Below are 24,193 nucleotides of genomic sequence, written 5' to 3'. Positions count from 1 at the left end.
CTAGAGGAAGGCATTGCACCACTCCTGTAAACAGGTAGCACATTGTCCAGCTTGTTTGCTGTTGGCTCCGCAGATATCTTTCAACCAATCTTTAAACAATTCATCATCCTTTCTCAGAACAAGGAACTGGCCCAGCACTACATAAGCCTGAAAAACAGAACAGAAAATACTTAAAATAAGTTAACATTTTACTCTTTATTTCCAAAGAACCACTGTACATGCTCCACAGGGCGGCAGTGATGCAGCTGGTAGAGCCACTGCCTTACAGCACTAGAGACCCAGGTTCGATCCTGACTAAGGGGTGCTGTCTGTGAAATTTGTCTCCCTGTGACCGCGTGGGTTTCCTCTGGGTGCTCCGGTTTCCCCTCACTACCCAAAGACACACAGGCTTGTAGATTCATTGGTCTCTGTAAATTGCTCCTAGTATGTAGTGGGTGGAAGAGAAAGTGGGATGATATAGAACTAGTGTGAACGGGTGATTGATGGTCAGTGTGGATTCTGGGCCGAAGGGCCTATTTCCATGCTGTATCTCTATTTTCAGCTGCATGCAACATCTTGAGTCATACGGCAGGGAAGTGGGCTGGTCCATGCCCACCAAGATTCCCCACCTACACTGGTTCCACCTGAGGGAGGTAAATGTTAAGAGGGAGTAAGGCATCCATTTAAGAGGTTGTGGAAGGTGATTAACGTTTAACAGACGTAGTGAGCAGTTGATGAGGAAATGGGTTAGTCAACGGCAGTAGACTGCAGCAACCAAAATAAATAACGCTTGGTATTCGGGGGATTGAGAATCTGGGAAACTTGTAAGGCACAAAGTGCTGGAGGAACCCAGCAGGTTAGGCAGCGTCTGTGGAGGGAATGAACAGATGTTTCGAGTCAGGACCAGAGTCTGATGGAGGGTCATGACCTGAAACGTCGGTCATTTCCCTCCACAGATGCTACCTAACCCGCTGAGTTCCTCCAGCACTTTGTGCCTCACAAGTTTCCCAAATTCTCAATCCCCCGAATGCCAACCGTTTTTTATTTTGGTTGCTGCAGCACTTTGTGTTTTGCTCAAATTTCCAGCATCTGCAGTTCCTTGTGTCTCTGAAACTGTTGGTTGGAGGGGCAAAGATGGTGATATGAAAACCAGAAGGCAAGTGAATTAAACACTAGGTCAGAAGTGAAAAAGTCAGATGCTCGAATTCTTACATGTATACAGAATTTGCTGGAAGGTCCCAGCAGACCAGGCAACATCTATGGGAAGAGTTCAGGCTTTAAACCAGTGATTTTTCATCACATGTAATGGGTCTTCAGCGAGCCCTGACTTTTGCTGCTCTACCCAACGTGACAGAATCAGCCCTTTGGCCCAACTCGTCCATGCTGACCAAGATCTAAACCTACCTCGACTCCATCCTATCCCCCGCTCCAATCCCTCCCTACCTATGTCCAAGACATGCTCTCCGCCTCAACAACTTCCGTTTTCCAGGCCCCCACTCCCTCATCTTTACTGTGGATGTCCAGTCACTCTACACCTCCATCCCCCACCAGGAGGGTCTTAAAGCCCTTAGTTTCTTCCTCGACCGCAGAACCGGCCAATTTCCATCTACCAATACTCTCCTTCGCCTAGCGGAGCAGGTCCCTACCCTCAACAACTTCTCCTTTGACTCCTCCCACGATCTTTGTCCAACCCCCTCCCCTGACATCAGTCTGAAGAAGGGTCTCAACCCGAAACGTCACCCATTCCTTCTCTCCAGAGATGCTTCCTGACCCGCTGAGTTACTCCAGCATTTTGTGTCTACCTAAGATCTAAGCTAGTCCCATTTGCCCGCCTTTGGCCCATATCCCTCTAAACCTTTCCTCTCCATGTACCTGCCCAATGTTATTACTGTACCTGCCTCAACTACCTTCTCTGGCAAACATTTTCTCCTGGGAATATATAGCCCTTCTCACCTTATCAAAACCTTGTTCTTCCAGTTTTCTCCCAAGTGTTGTTCCAATACCAGCCAAGGCAGAAACTGATTTGTTTCCCATTGGTTCAGACACAAAATTCCTGTGCTTGTGTGATGTTGAAATCATTGTGCAGAGTTGTCAAATCTGTTGACAAAAGTTAGTGATAGTTTTACTTGGTTAACCAGAAGCAGTAGCATCTTTGAAAAACAAACATCCTCACAGCATAGTCTTTGTTCAGGTTATTTCACAAACGAATAGGACGGCACGGTCACGTAGCAGTAGAGTTGCTGCCTTGCAGTGCCAGAGTCCTGTGTCCATCCTGACTATGGCTGCTGTCTACGAAGTTTGTACGTTTTCCTCGTGACCTGCGTGCGTTTTCCCTGGGATCTCGTTCCCTTCCACACTCCAAAGACGTACAGGTTTGTAGGTTAACTGGCTTGGTAAAATTGTCCCTAGTGTGTCGGATAGTGCTAGTGCGCGGGGATCACTGGTCGACAAGGACTCGGTGGGCAGAAACGTGTTTCCCGCTGTATATCAATTAAATAAACTAAACAAGTAAATTATGAACAAGTTGTGCAAGAGAAGGTTATGCATTAGCACACCAAACTAAGAGTTGGAAATTGAGCTACAAAATGCAGTATTCTGCGCACGTTTTAGTTCTTATTTATCCTTATTTTCATCTTACATACTGTGCAGACCCGGAGAGAGACTAATAATAGAGAAGACACTTCAAATCGAGTACTCACTTCTTGAGCAGTAACAGGCCTATTCACATTTTTGGCAATGCATCAAGTGCAGAGCTTGTCCAACCTTGAGATAAGAACTAATGCTCTCATCTAATGTGATTACCACTCAAGTTTAAAAGTATCCCATTGTTCCTAATTAATGATAGAAAATACCACTCTAATGAACAGAATGAGTATAGAAACAGGCTACTTGGTTTTCATACCTCTGTTCCATACAAGTCTCCTCACACCATACATCATCTCACCCAACACCAGTCCTCCCTAGACTATAATTTTATAACTTCTGCGGTGTAAGGCACTATGATTTCTTTCCTAGTGCTGCTCTGCTCATTCTAACACTCCAAATTCTTCTCTTTTTCTCACACATCTTAATCAAAAAACCCTCACCTGTATCCATCTATCACTCACAAGGATTTGTCCTGCCCCCCCTCCTCCCTTCCATTTCAACCCCCCTACTACAATCAGTCTAAAGAAAGGTCCTGAACCAAATCATCACCCATCCATGTTCTCCAGAGATGCTGCCTGGACCACTGAGTTACTCCAGCAGTTTGTTTTTTTGTAAACTATGTTAGGAACTGCTGATGCTGGTTTACACCGAAGATAGACACAAAACGCTGAGTAACTCAGACTGAGAGTCTGGGGAGATGGAGACACAGATATGGAAGGTGTGAAAACAAGACATCAAAAGGGACAAAGTTCAAGGAAAATGTAGAATAGATGTTGTTAGCTCAGGGAAGGCGACAATGAAGCATACAAAGATAAAATGTAATCAAGAGGACAGTCAGACTGGTCGGAGAACTAGGATGGGGGAGGGATTGAGAGAGAGGGAAAGCAAGGGTCACTTGAAGTCATTATTCCTACCGCTCTGTTGTAAGCTGCCCAAGTGAAAAATTAGGTGCTGTTCCTCCAATTTTCACTGGGGCTCACTCTGACAGCAGACGAGGCCCAGGACAGAAAGGTCAGTGTGGGAATGGGTGGGGGAGTTAAAGTGTTTAGCAACCGGGAGATCAGGTAGGTCCAGGTGGACTGAGCGAAGGTGTTCAGCGAAATGATCACTGAGCATGCACTTTGTCTCGCTGATATATCATTGACACCTGGAACAGCGGATACAGTAGATGAGGTTGGAGGAGGTGCAAGTGAACCACTGCCTCACCTGAAGACTATCGGGGTCCTTGGACGGAGTCGAGGGAGGAGGTAAAGGGACAGGTGTTGCATCTCCTGCGGTTGCAGGGTAAAGTACCTGGGTGGGAAGGTATGAGTTAACCAGGGAGATGCAGAGGGAACGATCTCTGCGAAAAGGGGTGCAGATGTGGCTAGTGGTGGGATCCCGTTGGAGGTGGCGAAAATGTTGGAGGATTATGTACTGTATGCGACGGCTGATGGGGTGAAAGGTGAGGACCAATGGTGGGAGGAGGAGCAAGAACGGAGCTGCAGGGTACCGAGGAGACCCTTGAGGGCCAATCTATAATCGAAGAGGGGAACCCCCGTTTCCTAGAGGATATCTCAGGTGTCCTGGTATGGAACACCTCATCTTGGGCGCAGATGGAGGAATTGGGAGTAGGGGGATAGTCTTTGCAGGAAGGGAAGAAGTGTCGTCTAGATAGCTGTGGGAGTCAGTATGTTTATAATAGATGTCAGTCGATAGTCTCTCTTCTGTGATGGAGACGGTGAGATCAAGAAACGGTAGGGAGATGTCGGAGATGGTCCAAGTGAATTGAGCGCAGGATGGAAATTATTGGTGAAACTAATGAAGCTCATGAGTTCTACATGGGTGCAGGAGGTAGCACCGATGCAGTCATCAATGTAACGGAGATAGAGTTTGGGGATAAGGCCAGTGATTGTTTGACGCACCCTTCAAAGAGCCAGGCACAGTTGGAGACCATACTAGTGCCCATGGGTACGCATTGGATTTGGAGGAGTTGCAGGAGAAGTTGTTAAGAGTAAGGGGCAGTGTTGGACCTCCTGTTAGGAAATGAGATGGGTCAGGTGACGGAGGTATGTGTTGAGGAGCACTTTGGGTCTAGTGATCATAATGCCATTAGTTTCAATATCATTATGGAGAAGGTCAAATCTGGACCAAGGGTTGAGATTTTGGATTGGAGAAAGGCTAATTTTGAGGAGATGAGAAAGGATTTAAAAGGAGTGAAATGGAAATTGTTGTTTTATGAAAAGGATATAATAGAGAAATGGAGGATATTTAAAGGTGAAATTTTGAGAGTACAGAGTCTTTATGTCCCTGTTCGGTGGAAAGGAAAGAATAATAATTTGAAAGAGCCGTGGTTTTCCAGGGAAATTGGACACTTGGTTCGGAAAAAGAGGGAGATATACAATAAATATAAGCGGCAGGGAGTAAATGAGGTTTTTGAGGAATATAAAGAATGTAAAAGGAATCTTAAAAAGGAAATTAGAAAAGCGAAAAAAAGATATGAGGCTGCTTTGGCAAGTAATGTAAAAGTAAACCCCAAGGGGTTCTACAGATATGTCAATAGCAAAAGGATAGTGAGGGATAAAATTGGTCCATTAGAGAGTCAGAGTGGACAGCTATGTGCTGAGCCGGAAGAAATGGGGGAGATATTAAACAATTTCTTTTCTTCGGTATTTACCGAGGAGAAGGATATTGAATTATGTGAGGTAAGCGAAACAAGTAGAGTAGTGATGGAAATTAGGAGGATTAAAGAAGAGGAGGTACGGACACTTTTGAAGAATATAAAAGTGGATAAGTCTCCAGGTCCTGATAGGATATTCCCTAGGACATTGAGGGAAGTTAGTGCAGAAATAGCAGGGGCTATGACGGAAATATTTCAAACGTCATTAGAAACAGGGATGGTGCCGGAAGATTGGCGCATTGCGCATGTTGTGCCTTTGTTTAAAAAAGGTTCTAAAAGTAAACCTAGCAATTATAGACCTATTAGTTTGACGTCTGTGGTGGGAAAATTAATGGAAAAGATACTTAGGGACAATATATATAATTATTTGGATAATCAAGGCCTGATTAGAAACAGTCAACATGGATTTGTGCCTGGAAGGTCATGTTTGACTAATCTTCTTGAATTTTTTGAAGAGATTACCAGGGAAATTGATAAGGGCAAGGCTGTGGATGTTGTCTATATGGACTTCAGTAAGGCATTTGACAAGGTTCCACATGGAAGGTTGATTAAGAAGGTTAAATCGTTGGGTATTAATAGTGAGGTTGCAAGATGGATTCAACAATGGCTGAATGGGAGATACCAGAGGGTAACGGTTGACAATTGTATGTCAGGTTGGAGGCCAGTGTCTAGTGGAGTGCCCCAAGGATCTGTGTTGGGTCCACTGTTGTTTGTCATTTACATTAATGATCTGGATGATGGTGTGGCAAATTGGATTAGTAAATATGCAGATGATACTAAGATAGGTGGAGTAGTTGATAGTGAGGTAGATTTTCAAAGTCTACAGAGAGACTTGGGCCTTTTGGAAGGGTGGGCTGAAAGATGGCAGATGGAGTTTAATGCTGATAAGTGTGAGGTGCTGCATTTTGGTAGGACAAATCAAAATAGGACGTACAGGGTAAATGGTAGGGAATTGAGGAATGCAGTGGAACAGAGGGATCTGGGAATAACTGTGCATTGTTCCCTGAAGGTGGAATCTCATGTGGATAGGGTGGTGAAGAAGGCGTTTGGTATGCTTGCCTTTATAAATCAGAGCATCGAGTATAGAAGTTGGGATGTAATGTTGAAATTGTACAGGGCATTGGTGAGGCCGAATCTGGAGTATGGTGTGCAGTTCTGGTCGCCAAATTATAGGAAGGATGTCGACAAAATGGAGAGGGTACAGAGGAGATTTACTAGAATGTTGCCTGGGTTTCAGCACTTAGGCTACAGAGAGAGGTTGAATAGGTTGGGTCTTTATTCTTTGGAGCGTAGAAGGTTGAGGGGGGACTTGATAGAGGTTTTTTAAATTTTGAGAGGGACGGACAGAGTTGACGTGGGTAGGCTTTTCCCTTTGAGAGTGGGGAAGATTCCAACAAGGGGACATAGCTTCAGAATTGAGGGACAAAGGTTTAGGGGTAACATGAGGGGGAACTTCTTTACTCAGAGGGTTGTGGCTGTATGGAATGGGCTTCCGGTGGAAGTGGTGGCGGCTGGCTCGATTTTATTATTTAAGAGTAAATTGGATAGGTATATGGATAGGAGGGGATTGGAGGGTTATGGTCTGAGTGCAGGTAGATGAGACTAGGTCAGGGAGAATGGTCGGCGTGGACTGGTAGGGCCGGACAGGCCTGTTTCCATGCTGTAGTTGTTATATGTTATATGTTATAAGGGCTCTGCTAGGTAGAGGGAAATTGGCCGGTTTTGCAGTTGAGGAAGAAACAGAGGGCTTTAAGACTTTCCTGATGGAGGATGGAGGTGTAGAGTGACTGAACATCCATAGTAAAGATGAGGCAGTGGGGCCCTGGAAAACGGAAGTCATTGAAGAGATGAAGGGCGTGAGATGTCTTGTACATAGGTAGGGATTGGACCAGGGGATGGGATGGAGGCAAGGTATGTAGAAATTAATTCAGTGCGATTTATTCACAAAATGCTGGAGTAACTCAGCAGGTCAGGCAGCATCTCGGGAGAGAAGGAATGGGTGACGTTTCAGGTCGAGACCCTTCTTCAGACTGCGGCAGGAGCAGGCAGAAACAATGGATCTACCAGGACAGAAAGAAAAATCATGAATCAGATAGGCCATTTGGTACTGAGAAGAGGAAAGATTTCATTCAGAAGATTCATCTTTAAAATTCTCCACCACAGAACTGTGGAGGGAGATTAATTCAAAGCAGAGGTTTTTTAGATTTAGAGATACAGCGCGGAAACAGGCCCTTCGGCCCACCGGGTCCGTGCCGCCCAGTGATACCCGCACATTAACATTATCCTACACACACTAGGAACAATTTTTACATTTACCCAGTCAATTAACCTACATACCTGTACGTCTTTGGAGTGTGGGAGGAAACCGAAGATCTCGGAGAAAACCCATGCAGGTCACGGGGAGAACGTACAAACTCCCTACAGATGGCGCCCGTAGTCAGGATCGAACCTGAGTCTCCGGCGCTGCATTCGCAGCAACTCTACCGCTGCGCCACCATGCCGATAGATTTGGGATATTAAAGGAATCAAGGGGTTTCAAAAAGTTCAGGAAATGTCACTGAGTTAGTAGGAAACAAATCTTGATGAACGGTAGAGAATTCTTGAAGAACTAAGTTGACTATTCCACAACAATATACAGTCCAATACTGGCTGTTTAGTCTGAAAAACTGGATACTGAAACCTGACACAATAATTTTCTGACTCTTTCATCAGTGACATGGTTTCTGTTGGAAGTTTCTGTAATCAAATGCAAGTGATTGATTTCTGTTCCTCATGCGATTTGCATTAAGAGAATGTGCCCAGGAAAAGTGTGGAAGCCAAATAGAAGCTGCAGTGTTACCTAGACTTTATCACACCCCAGGACCTTACTGGTCGTCAGGCTCATACACAAGATCGGCATTTACGCAGAACAGATGCCTTCCTCGCCTCATCCCTCTCCTCCTCCCCTCACCCGCTCCCTCTCTCCCTCACCATCCCTTCCTCCCTCATCCCAACCCCTCCCACTTTCTTCACCACCGTTCCTCTTCCTTCACCCTTTTCCCTTCATCCTTCCCCTCCCTCTCTCCTCATCCTTTCCTCACCTCTCCCTCCTTCTTCCTCACCCACTATTTCATCCCATCCCTCCCTCCTCAACCCCCCCTTCACCCCCTCCTCTTTATCCTCCCTTCCATCTCACCCTCCCACCCATCCTCTCCTTCCCTCTTCATCCCTTCTCCATGCACTCCTCCCTCCTCACCCCCTACTTCACCCTCCCCTCCCTCCCTCTCACACCTTCTCCTATCTTCACCACCTTCCCTCGTCACCCTTTCGCCTTCACCCCTCTCCTCCCTCTTCACTTCACCCTCCCTCACCTCTCTGTATCTTCACCCTCTCCCCCCCACCCCCTTCCCTCATTACCCTTTCTCCTTCATCCTCCCTTCCCTTTATCTTTGCCCCTTACCACTCCCTCTCTCCCACCCTCCACCTCCTCTCACCATCTTCCCTTTCTCCTTCACCCCCTTTCTCACCCCCTCCCTCTCTTCAGGCCTCCCTACTCACCTCTCCCTCTTTGCACCCTTTCCCTCCCATCCCTCCCCACCTCATCCCATCACCCCCCACCCCCCCATCAACCCCCTCCCCCATCCCATCACCCCCATCCCATCACCCCCCCACCCCATCCCCCCCATCCCATCACCCCCCTCCCCCTGCCCCCATCCCATCACCCCCATACCCCATCCCATTCCCCCCCATCCCATCCCATCACCCCCAATCCTATCCCTCCACCCCTCATCTCGCCGCCTCCATTTCTCCTCCTCACCGGGCGCCGGCGGAGCGCGAGGCTCGCACCTTCCCGCCCAAACCACGCACCGCCCCACACACGTGACCCCAGTCACATGGGCAACGACCCCCCACACGTGACCAGGACCTCTTGCCGCCGCCTCCCACGTGACCCGGGCAGCGGGCCGTCACGTGCCGGGGGCATGGCGCTGAACGGCCGAGGCGACGTGGAGGAGCAGGGGGGTTCGTGCTCGAGTAAATTGTCCCTGCAGCCTGGCCTGTGGGCGGCCCAGTAAAGTGTCCCTGCAGCACGGCCTGGGGACGGGGAGCGGCCCAGTAAAGTGTCCTTGCAGCCCGGCCTGTGGGCGGGGAGCGGCCCAGTAAAGTGTCCCTGCAGCCCGGCCTGGGGGCGGGGAGCGGCCCAGTAAAGTGTCCCTGCAGCCCGGCCTGTGGGCCTGGGGGCGGGGAGCGGCCCAGTAAAGTGTCCCTGCAGCCCGGCCTGGGGGCGGGGAGCGGCCCAGTAAAGTGTCCCTGCAGCCCGGCCTGGGGGCGGGGAGCGGCCCAGTAAAGTGTCCCTGCAGCCCGGCCTGGGGACGGGGAGCGGCCCAGTAAAGTGTCCCTGCAGCCCGGCCTGTGGGCGGGGAGCGGCCCAGTAAAGTGTCCCTGCAGCACGGCCTGTGGGCCTGGGGGCGGCCCAGTAAAGTGTCCCTGCAGCACGGCCTGGGGACGGGGAGCGGCCCAGTAAAGTGTCCCTGCAGCCCGGCCTGGGGACGGGGAGCGGCCCAGTAAAGTGTCCCTGCAGCCCGGCCTGGGGGCGGCCCAGTAAAGTGTCCCTGCAGCCCGGCCTGTGGGCCTGTGGGCGGGGAGCGGCCCAGTAAAGTGTCCCTGCAGCACGGCCTGGGGGCGGGGAGCGGCCCAGTAAAGTGTCCCTGCAGCCCGGCCTGGGGGCGGGGAGCGGCCCAGTAAAGTGTCCTTGCAGCCCGGCCTGGGGACGGGGAGCGGCCCAGTAAAGTGTCCTTGCAGCCCGGCCTGGGGACGGGGAGTGGCCCAGTAAAGTGTTGCTGCAGCCCGGCCTGTGGGCGGGGAGCGGCCCAGTAAAGTGTCCTTGCAGCCCGGCCTGGGGACGGGGAGCGGCCCAGTAAAGTGTCCCTGCAGCCCGGCCTGTGGGCGGGGAGCGGCCCAGTAAAGTGTCCCTGCAGCACGGCCTGTGGGCCTGGGGGCGGCCCAGTAAAGTGTCCCTGCAGCACGGCCTGGGGACGGGGAGCGGCCCAGTAAAGTGTCCCTGCAGCCCGGCCTGGGGACGGGGAGCGGCCCAGTAAAGTGTCCCTGCAGCCCGGCCTGGGGGCGGCCCAGTAAAGTGTCCCTGCAGCCCGGCCTGTGGGCCTGTGGGCGGGGAGCGGCCCAGTAAAGTGTCCCTGCAGCACGGCCTGGGGGCGGGGAGCGGCCCAGTAAAGTGTCCCTGCAGCCCGGCCTGGGGGCGGGGAGCGGCCCAGTAAAGTGTCCTTGCAGCCCGGCCTGGGGGCGGGGAGAGGCCCAGTAAAGTGTCCTTGCAGCCCGGCCTGGGGACGGGGAGCGGCCCAGTAAAGTGTTGCTGCAGCCCGGCCTGTGGGCGGGGAGCGGCCCAGTAAAGTGTCCCTGCAGCCCGGCCTGTGGGCAGGAAGCGGCCCAGTAAAGTGTTGCTGCAGCCCGGCCTGGGGGCCTGTGGGCGGGGAGCGGCCCAGTAAAGTGTCCCTGCAGCACGGCCTGTGGGCCTGGGGGCGGCCCAGTAAAGTGTCCCTGCAGCCCGGCCTGGGGGCCTGGGGGCGGCCCAGTAAAGTGTCCCTGCAGCCCGGCCTGTGGGCCTGGGGGCGGCCCAGTAAAGTGTCCCTGCAGCCCGGCCTGGGGGCGGGGAGAGGCCCAGTAAAGTGTCCCTGCAGCCCGGCCTGGGGGCGGGGAGAGGCCCAGTAATGTCCACCCCGGGCGGGGCTCGGCCCACACTCACGCCTCCATGGCCCGTGGTGTGTAATGTGCAGAGGCAGAAGCTTCCAGACTCACCGCAGACGTGCAGTTCCTCCCGACACATTATCATGTATGAAATGTTCCAAGCTCCACAAAACTGTAATTTGATAAAGCACAAATGATCTATTCTGGTGATCCTCGGTAATTATTACCGAATAACCATCTGAGACCTGCAGTTAACATCTCATCTGAAACACGGTACCTCCATCTTTATCACTTTCTCAAGTGTCAGTCTGGATTCTGTTGTCAAATCCTGGTGTTGCACTTCAACTTAGAACCTGCGACTTCAAAACAAAGGACTTCTGACCGAGCCAAACCTGTGGCAGAAAAATCTTCACAAATGTAACATAGAAAATAGGTGCAGGAGGAGGCCATTCGGCCCTTTGAGCCAGCACCGCCATTCACTGTGATCATGGCTGATCCTCCACAACCAGTAACCCGTGCCTGCCTTCTCCCCATATCCGTTGATTCCACTACCCCTAGAGCTCTATCTAACTCTTTTAAATTCATCCAGTGATTTGGCCTCCACTGCCCTCTGGCAGAGAATTCCACAAACTCACAACTCTGGGTGAAAAAGTTTCTTCTCACCTCAGTTTTAAATGGCCTCCCCTTTATTCTTGTGAAGGGTTAGAGTGAGTTTAGTTTATTGTCACATGTACCGAGGTACAGTGAAAAGCTTTTGTTGCTGAGTGAGATCAGCCAAAACATGCCACTGACAGGCAAAGTGAATAACATTGATACAATGGCACCTGTCAAGGAGTGGGATATATTAGGCAGCAAGTGAACAGTCAGTTCTTGAAGTAGATGCGTTGGATGCAGGAGAAATGGGCAGGAGTAAAGACCTGAGCGACTTTGACAGGGCCCAAATTGTTATGGCCAGACGACTGGGTCAGAGCATCTCTGAAACGGCAAGGCTTGTGGGGTGCTCCCGGTCAGCAGTGGTGAGTACCAACCGACAGTGATCCGAGGAGGGACAAACTGGCAACAGGGTGTTGGGCGCCCAAGGCTCATCGATGCGCGAGGGCAACGAAAGCTATCCCGACAGAAGGACAACTGTGGCACAAGTCACAGAAAACTTTAATGGTGGTCACGGGAGGAATGTGTCACAATACACAGTGCATCGCACCCTGCTGCATACGGGGCAGCACACGGAGGAACAACAGCAGAATAGGCAGTTGGTCATAATGTTTTGGCTCACCAGGTCATAATGTTTTAGCTGATCGGTGTATATAGAAGTTACCTAAAATTTGAGAATTCAATATTCACACCGCTGGGTTGTCAGCTACCCAAACTAAATAGGTGCTGTTCCTCCAGTTTGCATGTGGCCTCACTCAGGCAATTGAGGAGGCCCAGAACAGAAAGGTTAGTGTGGGAATGGGATGGGTAGTTAAAGTGTTTAGCAACCTGGAGATCCAGTAGGCGTTGGTGGACCAAGCGTGTGTTTGGCATCCACCGTGCCGAGTTGTGGTGGAAGCAGTGTCAATGGAAGGCGGAAAGGAATGGAGACTCCTTCCAGCGAGCCCCCCAGTCCTTCCACGTGAGACAGAGACTGCTAACCACTTTAACTCCTCTTCCCATTCCCACACCGTCTCTCGCCAATAATCGGCCCATTCAAGGAACCACCTTGCCTGAGGTCATCTGTTGCCAGCCCTGATTTGGTCTAATGTTTTTCTTGCTTCCAACTTCCCCCCACCGCACCGACCCTACTCCCTCACAACATCAGTCTGAAACATCACGTATCCATGTTCTCCAGAGATGCTGCCTGACTCGCTGAGTTACTCCAGCACTCTGTGAAACATCACCTATGTTCTCCACAGATGCTGCCTGGCCTGCTGAGTTACTCCAGCACTGGGAAACGTCACCATCCATGTTCTCCACAGATGCTGCCTGACCCGCTGTGTTACTCCAGCACTCTGTGAAATGTCACTTATCCATGTTCTCCAGAGATGCTGCCTGACCCGCTGAGTTACTCCAGCACTCTTTGAAACGTCACCTATCCATGTTCTCCACAGATGCTGCCTGACCCTTTGAGTTACTCCAGCACTCTGTGAAACGTCACCTATCCATGTTCTCCAGAGATGCTGCCTGACCCGTTGAGTTACTCCAGCACTCTGTGAAACGTCACCTATCCATGTTTTCCAGTGAGTGTTGGAAAATAACTGCAGATGCTGGTACAAATCGAAGGTATTTATTCACAAAATGCTGGAGTAACTCAGCAGGTCAGGTAGCATCTCAGGAGAGAAGGAATGGGTGACGTTTCGGGTCGAGACCCATCTTCACACTGATGTCAGGGGGGCGGGACAAAGGAAGGATATAGGTGGAGACAGGAAGATAGAGGGAGAACTGGGAAGGGGGAGGGGAAGAGAGGAACAGAGGAACTATCTAAAGTTGGAGAAGTCAATGTTCATACCGCTGGGCTGCAAGCTGCCCAAGCGAAATATGATGTGCTGTTCCTCCAATTTCCAGTGGGCTTCACTATGACAATGGAGGAGGCCCATGACAGAAAGGTCAGACTAGGAGTGGGAGGGGGAGTTGAAGTGCTGACCCACCGGGAGGTCAGGTTGGTTAAGGCGGACTGAGCGAAGGTGTTGAGCAAAACGATCGCTGTGCCTGCGTTTGGTTTCACCGATGTAGAGAAGTTGACATCTAGAGCAGCGGATACAATAGATTAGGTTGGAGGAGGTGTAGGTAAACCTCTGTCTCACCGGGACAGGTGTTGCATTTCCTGCGGTTGCAGGGGAAAGTGCCCGGGGATGGGGTGGTTTGGGTTGGAAGGGACGAGTGGACCAGGGAGTTACGGAGGGAACGCAGAAAGGGGAGGGGATGGGAAGATGTGGGCAGTAATGGGGTCCCGTTGGAGGTGACGGAAATGTTGGAGGATGATTTGTTGGATACGCTGGCTGGTGGGGTGGAAGGTGAGAACGAGGGGGATTCTATCCTTGTTACGAATGGGGGGAGGGGGAGCAAGAGCGGAGCTGCGGGATATAGAAGAGGCCCTAGTGAGAGCCTCATCTATAATGGAAGAAGGGAAGTCCCGTTTCCTGAAGAATGAGGACATCTCTGATGCCCTAGTGTAAAACACCTCATCCCGGGCGCAGATGCGGCATAGACGGGGGAATTGGGAGTAGGGGATAGACTTTTTGCAGGGGACGGGTGGGAAGAAGTGTAGTCCAGATAGCTGTGCAAGTCAGTGGGTTTATAATAGATGTCAGTCACTAGTCTGTCTCCTGTGATGGAGATGGTGAGGTCCAGAAATGGGAGGGAGATGTCGGAGATAGTCCAAGTATATTTAAGAGCAGGATGGAAATTGGAAGTGAAGTGTATGAAGTCAGTGAGTTCTGCATGGGTACAAGAGGTAGCACCAATGCAGTCGTCGATGTAGCAGAGGTAGAGTTCGGGGATGGGGCCGGTGTACGCCTGGAACAGGGATTGTTCGACGTACCCGACAAAGAGGCAGGCATAGCTAGGGCCCATGCGAGTGCCCATAGCTACACCTCTGGTTTGGAGGAAGTGGGAGGAGTCAAAGGAGAAGTTGTTGAGGGTAAGAACCAGCTCTGCTAGGCGGAGGAGAGTGTTAGTGGATGGAGATGGGCTGGTTCTACGGTCGAGGAAGAAACGGAGGGCTTCAAGACCATCCTTGTGGGGGATGGAAGTGTAGAGTGACTGGACATCCATGGTAAAGAGGAGGGAGTGGGGGCCTGGGAACCGGAAGTTATCGAGGAGATGGAGAGCATGTGAGGTGTCTTGGACGTAGGTGGGGAGGGATTTAACCAGGGGGGATAGGATGGAGTCGAGGTAGGTGGAAATAAGTTCGGTGGGACATGAACAGGCAGAAACAATGGGTCTGCCGGGACAGTCCTGTTTATGGATTTTAGGTAGGAGGTAAAATCGGGCCGTGCGGGGCTGGGGAACGATAAATTTGGAGGCATTAGAGGGTAGATCGCCGGAAATGGTGAGGTCCGTGATGGTGCTGATGATTAAGGTCTGGTGTTCGTCGGTGGGGTCATGGTCCAAGGATAAGTAGGAGGAGGTGTCTGAGAGTTGTCGTCTGGCCTCGGTCCGGTAGAGGTCAGCACGCCACACTACCACAGCACCTTCCCTGTCAGCGGGTTTCAGAGTGTTCAAGCCAGGGTTGTTGCAGAGTGAGTGGAGGGCTGGAAGTTCAGGAGGGGAGAGGTTAGAGTGAGTCAGGGGAGTGGAGAATTTGATGTTCTCCAGAGATGCTGCCTGACCCTTTGAGTTACTCCAGCACTCTGTGAAACGTCACCTATTCATGTTCTCCAGAGATGCTGCCTGACCCTTTGAGTTACTCCAGCACTCTATGAAACGTCACCTATCCATGTTCTCCAGATATGCTGCCTGACCCTGTGAGTTACTCCAGCACTCTGTGAAATATCACCTATCCATGTTCTCCACATATGCTACCTGATCCGCTGAGTTAGTCGGGCACTTTGTGTCTAACTTTGAAATAATATCATACTGCTAAGGGAATTTGTATTTAAGAGATGAATAAATCAGAATAAAAAATCTCATTCTGATAAAACAAAACTAATTAAGTATCAAAAATAATTGTAACTAGTTGACTGATGTATTTCAGGCAAATAAACCTACCAAATCTTCCAGAAGAATTTTGTGACTTCAGTGTCATAGTGAGAAAGTTGACTCTTAGCTGAGCAAACTGCTCAGTTCAGGCCATTACAATCTGGAGCTGACAATAACTGCTGTTATAGTGAGGATGCCCACAAGTCCTGATCAAACGTATCGTTATAGCCTCAACCACAGAGTGCCTGGAAAAAATGTGGACAATATCAAATATATCTTTGAGCTGAAAATATGTAAAAGTAGTATTTTATTTAATCAATACAATTGCAATGTCAATAAAGTTTCACAGAAAATGTTTATCAACGTTATTTCTTCGATTCAATTTGATTCAGTTCTTCCTTTTGTTCAGTTGGTTGCCGAGCTCGTCAAGCTGCAGAATCAAATTGTCCATTGTCTTTTTCTCATCAGCTACTTCACTCTGGATTTCACCCGAAGCAATGTCAATATAAAGTTGCTGTAAGGCAAGAAACAAAGAGGGGAAGAAAAACACAAGAAAGTTAAAGATTTTAACGGTTGTCAGTTCTGCTGACAATAGACAATAGGTGCAGGAGGAGGCCATTCGGCCCTTTGAGCCAGCACCACCATTCAATGTGATCATGGCTGATCATTCTAAATAAGTACCCCGTTCCTGCCTTCTCCCCATACCCCCTGACTCCTCTATCCTTAAGAGCTCTATCTAGCTCTCTCTTGAATGCATTCAGAGAATTGGCCTCCACTGCCTTTTGAGGAAGAGAATTCCACAGATTCACAACTCTCTGACTGAAAAAGTTTTTCCTCATCTCAGTTCTAAATGGCCTACCCCTTATTCTTAAACTGTGGCCCCTTGTTCTGGAATCCCCCAACATTGGGAACATGTTTCCTGCCTCTAACGTGTCCAACCCCTTAATAATCTTATATGTTTCGATGAGATCTCTCATCCTTCTAAATTCCAGTGTATCCAGTCGCTCCAGTCTTTCAACATACGACAGTCCCGCCATTCCAGGAATTAACTTAGTAAACCTACGCTGCACGCCCTCAATAGCCCTCTCACTAGGGTCCTGTACAACTGCAGAAGGACTTCTTTGCTCCTATACTCAACTCCTCTTGTTATGAAGGCCAACATTCCATTGGCTTTCTTCACTGTCTGCTGTACCTGCATGCTGCTGTACCTGTCTGCTGTACCTGATGCACTAGGACACCCAGATCTCGTTGTACGTGCCCTTTTCCTAACTTGACACCATTCAGATAATAATCTGCCTTCCTATTCTTACCACCAAAGTGGATAACCTCACACTTATCCACATTAAACTGCATCTGCCCACTCGCACAACCTGTCCAAGTCACCCTGCAACCTCATAGCATCTTTCTCACAGTTCACACTGCCACTGAGCTTTGTATTATCTGTAAATTTGCTAATGGTACGTTTAATCCCATCATCCAAGTCATTAATGTATATTGTAAATAGCTGCGGTCCCAGCACAGAGCCTTGCGGTACCCCACTAGTCACTGCCTGCCATTCTGAAAGGGACCCATTTATACCCACTCTTTGCTTTTTGTCTGCCAACCAATTTTCTATCCGTGTCAGTACCCTACCTCCAATACCATGTGTTCTAATTTTGCCCACTAATCTCCTATGTGGAACCTCGTCGAAAGCTTTCTGAAAGTCAAGGTACACCACGTCCACCGGCTCTCCCCTGTCAATTTTCCTAGTTACATCCTCAAAACATTCCAGAAGATTAGACAAGCATGATTTCCCCTTCGTAAATCCATGCTGACTCGGAACAATCCTGTTACTGCTATCCAAATGCTCCGCAATTTCGTTTTATAATTAACTCCAGCATCTTCCCCACCACTGATGCAAGACTAACTGGTCTATAATTTCCCGTTTTCTCTCTCCCTCCTTTCTTAAAAAGTGGGATAACATCAGCTACCCTCCAATCCACAGGAACTGATCCTGAATCTGTAGAACATTGGAAAATGATCACCAATGCGTCCACGATTTCTAGAGCCACCTCCTTAAGTACCCTGGGAAGCAGACCATCAGGCCCTAGGGATTTATCAGCCTTCAGTCCCATCAGTCTACCCAACACCATTTCCTGCCAAATGTGAATTTCCTTCAGTTCCTCCGTCACCCTAGGATCTCTGGCCACTAGAACATCTGGGTGATTGTTTGTATCTTCCTTAGTGAAGACAGATCCAAAGTACCGGTTCTACCCGTCTGCCATTTCCTTGTTCCCCATAATAAATTCCCCTGCTTCTGTCTTCAAGGGACCCACATTTGCCTTGACTATTTTTTTCCCCTTCACATACCTAAAAAAGCTTCTACTATCCTCCTTTATATTATTGGCTAGCTTACCCTCATACCTCATCCTTTCTCCCCGTATTGCCTTTTTAGTTATCTTCTGTTGCTCTTTAAAAGAGTTCCAATCCTCTGGCTTCCCACTCTTCTTTGCTATGTTATACTTCTCTTTTATTTTTATGCTGTCCTTGATTTCCCTTGTCAGCCATGGGTGCCTCTTACTCCCCTTAGATTCTTTCCTCCTCTTTGGGATAAATTGATCCTGCAGCTTCTACATTATTCCCAGGAATACCCACCATTGCTGTTCCACCATCTTCCCTGCTAGGGCCTCCTTCCAGTCAAATCTAGCCAGCTCATGCCTCTGTAATCCTCTTTGCTATATTGTAATACTGACACTTCCGATTTTCCCTTCTCCCTTTCAATTTGTAGAGTAAAACTTGATCACTGCCTCCTAATGGCTCTTTTACCTTGAGTTCCTTTATCAGATCAGGTTCATTACACAACACTAAATCCAGAATTGCCTTCTCCCTGGTAGGCTCCAGTACAAGCTGTTCTAAGAATCCATCTCGGAGGCACTCCACAAACTCGCTTTCCTGGGGTCCATTACCAACCTGATTTTCCCAGTCTACCTGCATGTTGAAATCTCCCATAACCACCGTAGCATTACATTTGCGACATGCCAATTTTAGCTCTTGATTCAACTTTCACCCTATGTCGAGGCTACTGTTTGGGGGCCTGTAGATAACTCCTATTAGGGTCTTTTTACCCTTACAATTCCTCATTTCTATCCATACTGATTCTACATCTCATGATTCTATGTCACCCCTTGCAAGGGAGTGAATATCATTCCTTACCAACAGAGTGACCCCACCCCCTCTGCCCACCTGTCTGTCTTTTCTATACGTTGTGTACCCCTGAATATTCAGTTCCCAGCCCTGGTCCTCTTGTAGCCATGTCTCTGTAATTCCCACATCATCATACTTTATTTTTTATACTTCGCGCATTTAAATACAACACTTTCACTTCGGTATTCACCTCCCCTCTCACACGGTTACCATTGCCCCTGACCTTACTCTCTTATCCCATCTAGAACTTTCCTTCCCATTTATTCGAGAGTCCTTTGCAATTTCTCCTGTATTCGCTTCCCCTTTAACTCCATCTTCATATTCCCAATTTATCAACCCCTCCCCCCCACTACTTAGTTTAAACCCACACGTGTAACACCAGTAAACCTGCCTGCCAGAATGTTGGCCCCCCTGCTGTTAAGGTGTAACCCGTCCCTTTTGTACAGGTCACCCCTACCCCAGAAGAGATCCCATGGGTCTAGAAACCTAAATCCCTGCTCCCTGCACCAGCCCCTCAGCCATACATTCATATCCCCGATCTCTCTGTTCCTGCCCTCACCAGCACGAGGTACAGGTAGCAATCCAGAGATAACCACCCTCGACGTCCTACTTCTCAGTCTTCTTCCTAACTCTCTAAACTCACGTTGCAGTATCTCCTTCCTCTTCCTCCCGACGTCGTTCGTGCCCACGTGCACAACTACTTCCGGTTGATCGCCTTCCCTCGCTAGGATGTTCTGAAGCCGGTCCGTGATGTCTTGAACCCTGGCACCAGGGAGGCAACAGACCATCCTCGAGTCCCGCCTGCCGCCACAGAATCTACTGTCCGTACCTCGGACAATAGAGTCACCCACTACTATGGCTCTGCCTGACTTCGGTCTCCCCAGTCGAGTCCCCTTGCCTGGATTGGAGCCACTAACCTGTCTACCGCTCGGACTGGAAGCGCCTTCTGCCCCGACAGCTCCCAAGGGGGTGTACCTGTTTGCAATAGGCACAGCCACTGGGGTCTCCTGTAGTCCACCTTCACTCCCCTTTGAAACGGTCTCCCACCTTCACTCGACCTGGACTCTTGGCGTGACAGCCTCACAGTCGGTCCTGTCCAGGAAACTCTCGCATTCCCGGATGGCCCTGAGGTCATCCAGCTGCTTCTACAACTCCGCCACACGTCCATTCAGGAGCTGCACCTGGACACAGTTCTTGCAGGTGTAGCTCCCAGAAGTTCCAGCTGAGTCCCTACCTTCCCACATCCTGCAGGAAACACACTGCACCAACTTGTCCGCCATTACTTTAGTGTCTAAAAACAAATCAGGCCCAAAAACAAGTGTATCCTCCTCACCTCAGCCTCCTCACCAAAGACTCGCAGCCAAAAAGACTCACACTTTTCTCACAGGGCACTTCCCTCCACAGGGCCACCCCTTGTGCAAGCCTTGTTTATATCAGTCACTAAATTTACTAATTGACCAATTTACCAAACTTCTAATTTAATTGATCAGCCAATCCCTGCACTCACTCCTATCCTCCTTCCTCTGACTAGCTGGGAGATGTGCGCTTCACTGAATGACTGCTCGCGCCCCTTTGGTGCTCTTTTTTAAACGGACTTTTACCTGCAATTCACACTTACTTTCAGCCAACGGTCTTCCTTCTGCTGCTGCTGCTCTCCCGACCTTTACAATACAATACAATATATCTTTATTGTCATTGTACCCAGGGGTACAACGAGATTGGGAATGCGCCTCCCATACGATGCAATAATTTAGGTAATTTAGACAGCAGCAACCCAACGAAACTAAACAGTTTTGGACAGGGTAAAGTGCAAGTTGATCTATGCGTTGTGGCCATCCGGCTCAGTAGGACCGGTTCATAGCAGCTATGGCCCTGGGGATGAAGCTGTTCCTGAGTCTGGAGGTGCGGGCATAGAAGGCCTTGTATCGTCTGCCCGATGGAAGGAGTTCGAACAGACTGTTGCAGGGGTGTGAAGAGTCTTTGTGGATGCTGGTGGCTTTTCTGAGGCATCGTGTGTTGTAGATGCCCTCCAAGTCTGGTAGCTGTGTTCCGATGGCCCTCTGAGCTTTATGGACTACCCGCTGTAGAGCTTTCCTTTCTGCCTCCGTGCAGCTGAGGCACCACACAGGGATGCCATGCGTTAGGATGCTCTCTATGGTGCAGCGGTAGAAGGTCGTCAGCAGCTGTTGGGGTAGACCAGACTTTTTCAGTGTTCTTAAGTAGAACAGTCTTTGTTGTGCCTTCTTGACCTCCGAAATGTGAGTGCCCAGAAACTTGAAGCTGGACACTCTCTCCACACTGTCCCCGTTGATAGAGATCGGGGCATATTCCCCGTTATGTGACCTACGGAAGTTGATGATCTACTGAATGACCTTTACTGTCCTTTACTGTATATACATATATATATATATATATATATATATGCAAACTGATATATATATATATATATATATATATATATATATATATATATACACCGATCAGCCAAAACATTATGACCTGATGAGCCAAAATATTACGACCACCTGCATAATATGCTGTTGGTTCTCCGTGTGCAGCCCCATATGCAGCAGGGTGAGATGCACTGTATTGTGGCACATTCCTCTTGTGACCACCATTAACATTATCTGTGACTTGTGCCACAGTAGACCTTCTGTCGGTTCAGACTAGACGGGGTAGCCTTCGTTGCCCTCGCGCATCGATGAGCCTTGGGCGCCCAACACCCTGTCGCCAGTTTGTGGTTTGTCCCTCCTCGGACCACTGTCGGTAGGTACTCACCACTGCTGACCGGGAGCACCCCACAAGCCTTGCCGTTTCAGAGATGCTCTGACCCAGTCGTCTGGCCATAACAATTTGGCCCTTGTCAAAGTCGCACAGGTCTTTACTCCTGCCCATTTCTCCTGCATCCAACACATCAACTTCAAGAACTGACTGTTCACTTGCTGCCTAATATATCCCACCCCTTGACAGCTGTAACAAGATAATCAATGTTATTCACTTCACCTGTCAGTGGTCTTAAAGTTTTCGCTGATCGGTGTATATATGCAAACTGATATATATATATATATATACACACAATATATATATCAGTTTGCAGCTTTTCCATTCAGTTGTTTAATCTATTTTTCATCCTCTCCTTCGAAATACTAGGATTAATTACAATGAGTAAGTACGTTATTTGTTTTTGTAAGATTTCTATGTACAAAAAGACTTGGAAATATTTCTGGAAATAAGCCATTCAATAGTTTCAATAGTGGCCAGATGGAATCCTGAGGTTGCAGGCATTGCCTCCAAAAGGGATCTCATAGAAAAATCGGTGCAGGAGGAGGCTATTTGGCCCTTGGAGCCAGCACCGTTAGGGGTCAGGCTACCATGGGTGCACTTTAATTACAATGAGTGAGCAGGATTTGATTAGCATTGCACTGCTAAGCAGCTTTTGGCCAAATAACTTTCCTGGATTTTAAAATATCAAATATTTTTATCAATATATTTAAAAATGCATTGCATAAGCAAAAAAACATAGCCTTTGCAAGTTTGAACTTAAATGGCAAGAAATGGCAATGACACAAGAAATTTGCAAGATTGACAATGAAAGAAATCCTGGAGTATAAATATCTTGCCTTCCCTACTTAAGTAGCATTGGATTACCCTGTGAATTACTCTGAAGTAAAAAATGCAGCACAAAGTTGTAAGCTGTCTCCATCAAAATATTCCATCATCTACAAAACCAAACAGTACCCAGCAATCATTATACGCTTCGTTTGACAGAGAGATAGAACATAGAACCTACAGCATAATGAACAGGCCCTTCGGCCCATAATGTCTGTGTTGAACATGATGCTTGCCTGTACATAATCCATATACCATTCCTTGCAAATCTACACATCTGTCCTAAGGTCTCTTAAACACCTCTAATGAATCTGTCTCAACCACAAACGTTCCAGGCACTCAATGCCCTCTTTATAAAAAGTTGGACCTCGCACATCTCTATTACCCCTTTCAGACCCCATCTTTACTCCTTACCTGTCCACGATTGTGCAGCCAAACACAAATCCAACTTAATTTACAAATTTGCAGCCGACACCACCATAGTGGGCCAGATATCAAATAATGATGGGACGGAGTACAGGAGGGAGATTGAGAACCTCGTAACCTGGTGTCAAGGCAACAACCTTTCTCTCAATGCCAGGCCTTTCGCTGTTGGAGAACATGCCAAATATTAGGCCTCCCAAACTAGACATGACAACCAGCTGGGCACCAGGGTTGACAGTGGGACCGTGAGCAGGCCGGAGCCCAGAGCTAGCCAGGGGGGGGGGGGGGTTGGTGGGGCTGAGAGTGGGCTGGAAGGCTGCAACTGAGGACCAGGGATGAGAGTGAGATGTTGGGGGCAAGAACCAAGTGTGGATCGTGGGCAGAGAGCGGGCTGGGGGCCCAGGGCCAAGAGCGGGCTGGGAGCCCAGGGCTGAGAGGGAGCGGAGGTCCGGGGTCAAGTGTTGATCTTGGGCAGAGAGCGGGCTGGGGGTCCAGGGCTGAGGTCCGGGGCCGAGAGTGGGCTGGGGGCAGAGAGGGGCTGGCGGCAGAGAGCGGGCTGGGGGCCCAGGGCCAAGAGTGAGCTGAGGGCAGAGAGCGGGCTGGCGGCAGAGAGCGGGCTGAGGTCCGGGGCCAAGAGCGGGCTGGGGGCAGAGAGCGGGCTGAGGTCCGGGGCCAAGTGTGGATCGTGGGCAGAGAGCAGGCTGGGGTCTCAGGATGAAGCCATTCAGTGGAATCTGACCAGTGGAGTTGTGCAGGGATCTGTGCTGGGACCTCTGCTGTTAGTGATATATATTAATGACTTGGACGCAAATGAACACTGTCCCTGTGCTGCTCAACGCTACAAAACAAAAAAATCAGCGCCTTAAAGCTGACAAAAGAAACTTGATGAGTCCTACCTGTGCTTTGGTGGACAGGCCACGCAGGTTGAGACGGGCTGACGTTAGCATCTGCATAGACTCCTGATGGTTAGTTTGGTTTTCGCTGCATTTAATGGACACTACAAATAAAATCCCACAAAAACAAACAACTCATTAAGGCACAGCTCCAGTGTTAGTTTGCATTACACTCTGATTAGATATTGGAGAAATGAGAAAACAATATAAAGTTCAGTAATTGATGCTCTTCATGCCTTTTTACAAAGTGATACAATGGTAAACGGGAGAAAACAATCTCACCAAGCCAGACTACTCCCAAGTGACTCCCAACACTAGGATAGTGTTAATACGCAGGGACCACTGGTCGGCGTGGACCCAGTGGGCCGAAGGGCCGGCTTCCGCGCTGTATCTCTAAACTAAACTAAACACAAAGCACATCAACGCCTCTACTTCCTGAGAAGATTACGGAGATTCGTCTGTCAGAGAGGATTCTCTTGAACTTCTACAGGTGTACGGTAGAGAG

The 24,193-nt window shown here is 49.3% G+C and overlaps 2 protein-coding genes across 2 annotated transcripts in view; both read right to left on the bottom strand.

Annotated features, from left to right (window-relative positions):
- On the bottom strand, nucleotides 1-23,793 carry banf1 (barrier to autointegration nuclear assembly factor 1). The gene is made up of 3 exons (XM_078404677.1): nucleotides 23,692-23,793; nucleotides 1,933-2,076; nucleotides 1-147 (listed from the first exon to the last, which is right to left on the bottom strand). Exons 2-3 carry the CDS (start codon nucleotides 2,056-2,058, stop codon nucleotides 1-3), a joined length of 273 nt encoding a protein of 90 aa, XP_078260803.1. The 5' UTR covers nucleotides 2,059-2,076; nucleotides 23,692-23,793.
- The window catches only part of ttc27 (tetratricopeptide repeat domain 27), a 135,090-nt gene continuing 126,804 nt past the window's right edge, over nucleotides 15,908-24,193 (bottom strand). The window contains exons 19-20 of the mRNA XM_078404657.1: nucleotides 23,692-23,792; nucleotides 15,908-16,094 (exon numbers count right to left, since the gene is read on the bottom strand). Of these exons, the coding sequence (XP_078260783.1) occupies nucleotides 15,969-16,094; nucleotides 23,692-23,792 (227 nt within the window). The 3' untranslated portion in view covers nucleotides 15,908-15,968. The remainder of the gene's footprint in view (nucleotides 16,095-23,691; nucleotides 23,793-24,193) is intronic.

Source organism: Rhinoraja longicauda, chromosome 9 (genome assembly GCF_053455715.1).
Source record: "Rhinoraja longicauda isolate Sanriku21f chromosome 9, sRhiLon1.1, whole genome shotgun sequence".
Taxonomy (NCBI): Eukaryota; Metazoa; Chordata; class Chondrichthyes; order Rajiformes; family Arhynchobatidae; genus Rhinoraja; species Rhinoraja longicauda.
This window is presented reverse-complemented; position numbering and strand designations above follow the sequence as displayed.

Bases quoted from the DNA above. Each gene is read 5' to 3' on its own strand.
- banf1 (XM_078404677.1), bottom strand. From the start codon at position 2,058: ATGATTTCAACATCACACAAGCACAGGAATTTTGTGTCTGAACCAATG. The intron at 148-1,932 runs GTGAGAAGGGCT...TCTGTTTTTCAG, and splicing joins AAGAACAAGGTTTTGATAAG to GCTTATGTAGTGCTGGGCCA.